General features: G+C 41.8%; 1 protein-coding gene across 2 annotated transcripts; it reads left to right on the forward strand.

Annotated features, from left to right (window-relative positions):
• The first annotated feature begins 649 nt into the window (after positions 1-649).
• LOC111854969 (homeobox protein otx5) lies at positions 650-3,231 on the forward strand. 2 transcript variants are annotated; one of them, XM_023833518.1, is made up of 3 exons: positions 650-750; positions 2,217-2,388; positions 2,593-3,231. In XM_023833518.1, the coding sequence occupies exons 1-3, from the start codon at positions 650-652 to the stop codon at positions 3,229-3,231; spliced, it is 912 nt and encodes a 303-aa protein (XP_023689286.1). The 2 variants fall into 2 exon arrangements, with proteins under 2 accessions (XP_023689286.1, XP_023689287.1); XM_023833519.1 differs by having other exon boundaries at positions 650-746; positions 2,237-2,388.
• Positions 3,232-4,124: the final 893 nt, after the last annotated feature.

The raw sequence follows: 4,124 nt of genomic DNA on the forward strand, positions 1-4,124 counted from the left end.
TGTCTCCTCTCGGTACCGACTTGTCTCTAATTAGCCAGCTCCCGTCTTGCTGCGCTCAGTACAGCAGTGTCACCTCGACTCACCGTCACTAGCTGAAGGAAGAACGTCTTAAGGTGCTTCTAGCGACAGAGTGTCGAGCACAACTGGACAAACAACAAATAGATCACGGTGAGAGGGAAGCGCATTTGTTCTCTCTTTTCTTTTTTTTAGCGGGGATGCGCACTTGATTGTAGGAGCGCAACTCAGAGTGCAAATATGCGTATATTTGCGTAATCGTAACCGCATCGATAATTAGCCTGACGTAGTAGGTTAGAGAATATTTGTATTTGTACGCTAAATAAAAAACGATACATCTCAGTCAACTAATCGAACACCTGCATCTACAGGTGTCAAACGCACCACAAGGGACATCGGAACTTTTCAGCTGCATTCTGGACTCGGGAGCTCCAGCGTCGGACTGTAAACTTTAGAGAGCAAAACGGAAGCGACTGGAAAACAAAACAACAAAAATAAAACTCAAAGAGTGAAAACTAAAGACTGAAATACTCCCCCCAGAAAACAGAAGGAAGATCCGGCCCCCGACGCAAGTGTGAGAGAGAGGGGGGAGAGAGAGAACGAGAGAGAGAGCGCGTTTATAGCCGGCACAGTCATGATGTCCTACATTAAGCAGCCTCATTACGCCGTGAACGGGTTAACTCTGTCCGGCCCGGGTATGGACCTGCTACACTCAGCTGTTGGCTACCCAAGTAAGTCTACATTTTTGTTCGAATATTTTTATCACGAGCGTTATTTTAATTACGTACAACAACACGATTGGAACAGGCTTTTGGTTATGAAACATAGATTTTGCGTACTAAAATATTATAAATAAGCTGGTGTGGATTGTGGAGCGCTTCAAATTCATTTCATTTGATCGAGACACGTGTGATGCAGCGTAATCACGAATTTTGATCAAGGAAACCACTTGTCAGGATGAGATGTTAGATCAACACCGAAAGACACTTGAAATGTTGCATCGTTTTCGAAATGCAAATTTGATCTTAGGATAATTTGCAATGTGTTACATGTTTCGAAATGGTAACAGTATATTTTAATACGGATAAAGCAAGTTAAATGGCCGATCTAGGAAACCTCAACACCGAGTTAATGTGTTTATGTGTTTGTGTGTGCATGGGGGAATATTTGTGTGCGCTTGTGTGGGCGTGTTTGTGTCTTACACGAGGATAGGGAATATGGAGACTAGACACTGCATGCGTTAGTGAAGGGAAAAGTATTCCAGTCTAACTATAGTTTAGAAAGAAACAATGGTCAAGCAAATTTTCGGTTCCGACTGAAGAAAAACTGGAATACGTCCCAGTCATTCTAAACGAGACTGAATATATAAGTACAGAATAACAATGCACCATACATTTCCGACGTCTCTTTTTGAAAGATTTTTTTTGTAAATTAATATGGGAAACCCACACTGTATTCCGTGAAATATTGTGTACAATTTTAAATAACTTTTGGTATTTTGTGTTGATATCGAGACGAAAATAATTTTCGGCAATTTCTCTGCCATCCATCCATTCATCTTCATGGGACCCTTCAGTTCCTTAGATATTCAAAGTATGTGTGGTAAAAAATAAACTGGAACTGAACTAAGTACAAAAATACAAAAATTTTAGTCAAGCGCCGCACTTTGTCCCAGGAAGGAGCGGATCTCAATGCCGTTCCAAAACCAAACAAGTTACAGATTTACCTATTTCGATTTCCATTCACATTTATCCATCACTTATGCCTATATATAAAGCTACACCTAATGTTTTTTAAGATAGCGATTATCCGTTATTTGTTACATTGTAGCCTATCTTACGTTATACCGAATATTATATGGATATTATTTAATCAGAATGCAGTTCACGTAAGTTTGTTTTATTTAACTGGGGCAAAATGAAACACTGCAATATGTGGATAAACCCTGTTTTCTTAAGATCACATAATGATGTCTAGGAATGTTCTCGAGCACTGTGTTTACTGCATGATATTAGTGCGAACAAAATAAAGATCTGGTACCGTGCCACTATAATTTTGTTTGATGGTATAACTCAGCAGTGGACACTCCTCTTTATTAAACCAAAAAGAAACTCCCATCCATCCATCCATCCATTTATCCATAAACCTTCCAGCTGAATTGGAATGAGATATAAATGAGTATAAAAGGTGTCTGGTGTAAGGGAACCATCATATCTTCCAGATACCCCACGGAAGCAGCGCAGAGAGCGGACTACCTTCACCCGTGCTCAGCTAGACATCCTGGAGGCTCTGTTTGCCAAGACGCGCTACCCTGACATCTTCATGAGGGAGGAGGTGGCCCTCAAAATCAACCTGCCTGAGTCTCGAGTACAGGTGACGAGAGACATGCTGCCACCTCTGGCAAAACAGGCTCACTGCAGTTACCGCGCAAAAAATGACTGAATGAATTTAGCGTTACACATTGAACTGAGGTTCTATCATCAATAACATGTAAAGATATTGCATTTCAGGGAGTTTAATGTGCTTTTCTTTCCCAGCTATTGGACGATGTTCAGTAATATTCTCTCCCGCCTCCAGGTGTGGTTCAAGAACCGCCGTGCCAAGTGCCGCCAACAGCAGCAGCAGAGCAGTGGCCAGGTCAAACCCCGTCCACCCAAGAAGAAGGCATCTCCAGCCCGGGAGGCCAACTCTGAGCCCAGCGCTAACACCAGCGGGCCCTACAGTCCAGTTCCGCCCCCACCAGGAACTGCTATCACCCCTAGCTCCAGCAGTGCTAGCGCCACAGTGTCTATTTGGAGCCCAGCATCCATCTCTCCACTGCCTGATCCACTGTCGGCCTCAACTACACCCTGCATGCAGCGTTCCACTGCCTATCCCATGACCTACACCCAGGCTCCCGCCTACAGCCAGAGCTATGCTGGCTCCTCCTCCTACTTCACTGGCCTGGACTGCAGCTCCTACCTCTCACCCATGCACCCACAGCTGTCTGCCACTGGGGGGGCACTGAGCCCCATCACTGCCTCATCCATGGGGGGCCCTCTCAGTCAGTCTCCAGCCTCCCTGTCCTCCCAGGGCTACACTGCAGCCTCACTGGGCTTCGGTGCCGTTGACTGCCTCGACTACAAGGACCAAACTGCCTCCTGGAAACTCAACTTCAATGCAGCAGACTGCCTGGACTACAAGGACCAGAACTCCTGGAAGTTCCAAGTCTTGTAGAACAGGGGCTGCAGGGAAAGAGAACAGAATAGTGTTTTTTTTTTTTTAAGTGTAAGACTGGCAAAGGTGTTTCAATCAATTCAGTATGGCACCATTTTACAATGAATATAGTGGTCAACATCATTCTTTTCCATGTGTAATCAATATGAGTATTAAAATCATCTTTAATGACTGAATGTTTGATTTGTAACAATAATTAGAAAGACCAACTTGACCACGTAACTCAACACTGACCTTTGTCAAATTGTTCTTTTGTCATTGGAAAAATGCATAATCGACAATGAGTATTAGGTTTTTGCAGCTAGGTGTTACACAGCAGTGGAATCAACATTCATAGGTGGAGGTAAATGTAAAAGGAACCAAAAATGTGAAAATTTTGCAGATCTATTTATTTGGCTTGCATAGAACAATCCCAAGACATGAATGCTAAAGGAAAGCAAAAATTAATTTAAAAGTTGTTTTAGATTTATTAATTGCATGTATGTGTTATTTTTAATGAGCAGTATTAGTAAAAATAAATAATTGCTGTAATATGTAGGTCAATCCTGGTGATCCTGGATCAAGAAGTTTCTACATGATTCTACGTGATTTTTTTTTTTTTAAATCAAGAATAGTCATTTGTATGAATTCAAGAACAACAAACAAACAACTCAAAAGGCTATTAGGAAAATGAAATGAAAACTTAAGAAGCTCTGTTTTATATGAAAATTACATTACTGCGTTGAATTAAATGCTTGAGTGATTATTCTCCAAAAACTATTCTTATCGTGCTAGATGAATAGAATAGAATTTTTCTGGCATATGCATGATGTGACATAATGTGGAAAATGGTGAGGCTGAGATTACTGCATTAATAAGGACTAGCTGTTCTTTATTTCACATTATTTGTAGAC

Source organism: Paramormyrops kingsleyae, chromosome 17, assembly GCF_048594095.1.
Source record: "Paramormyrops kingsleyae isolate MSU_618 chromosome 17, PKINGS_0.4, whole genome shotgun sequence".
In the NCBI taxonomy this organism is placed as follows: Eukaryota; Metazoa; Chordata; class Actinopteri; order Osteoglossiformes; family Mormyridae; genus Paramormyrops; species Paramormyrops kingsleyae.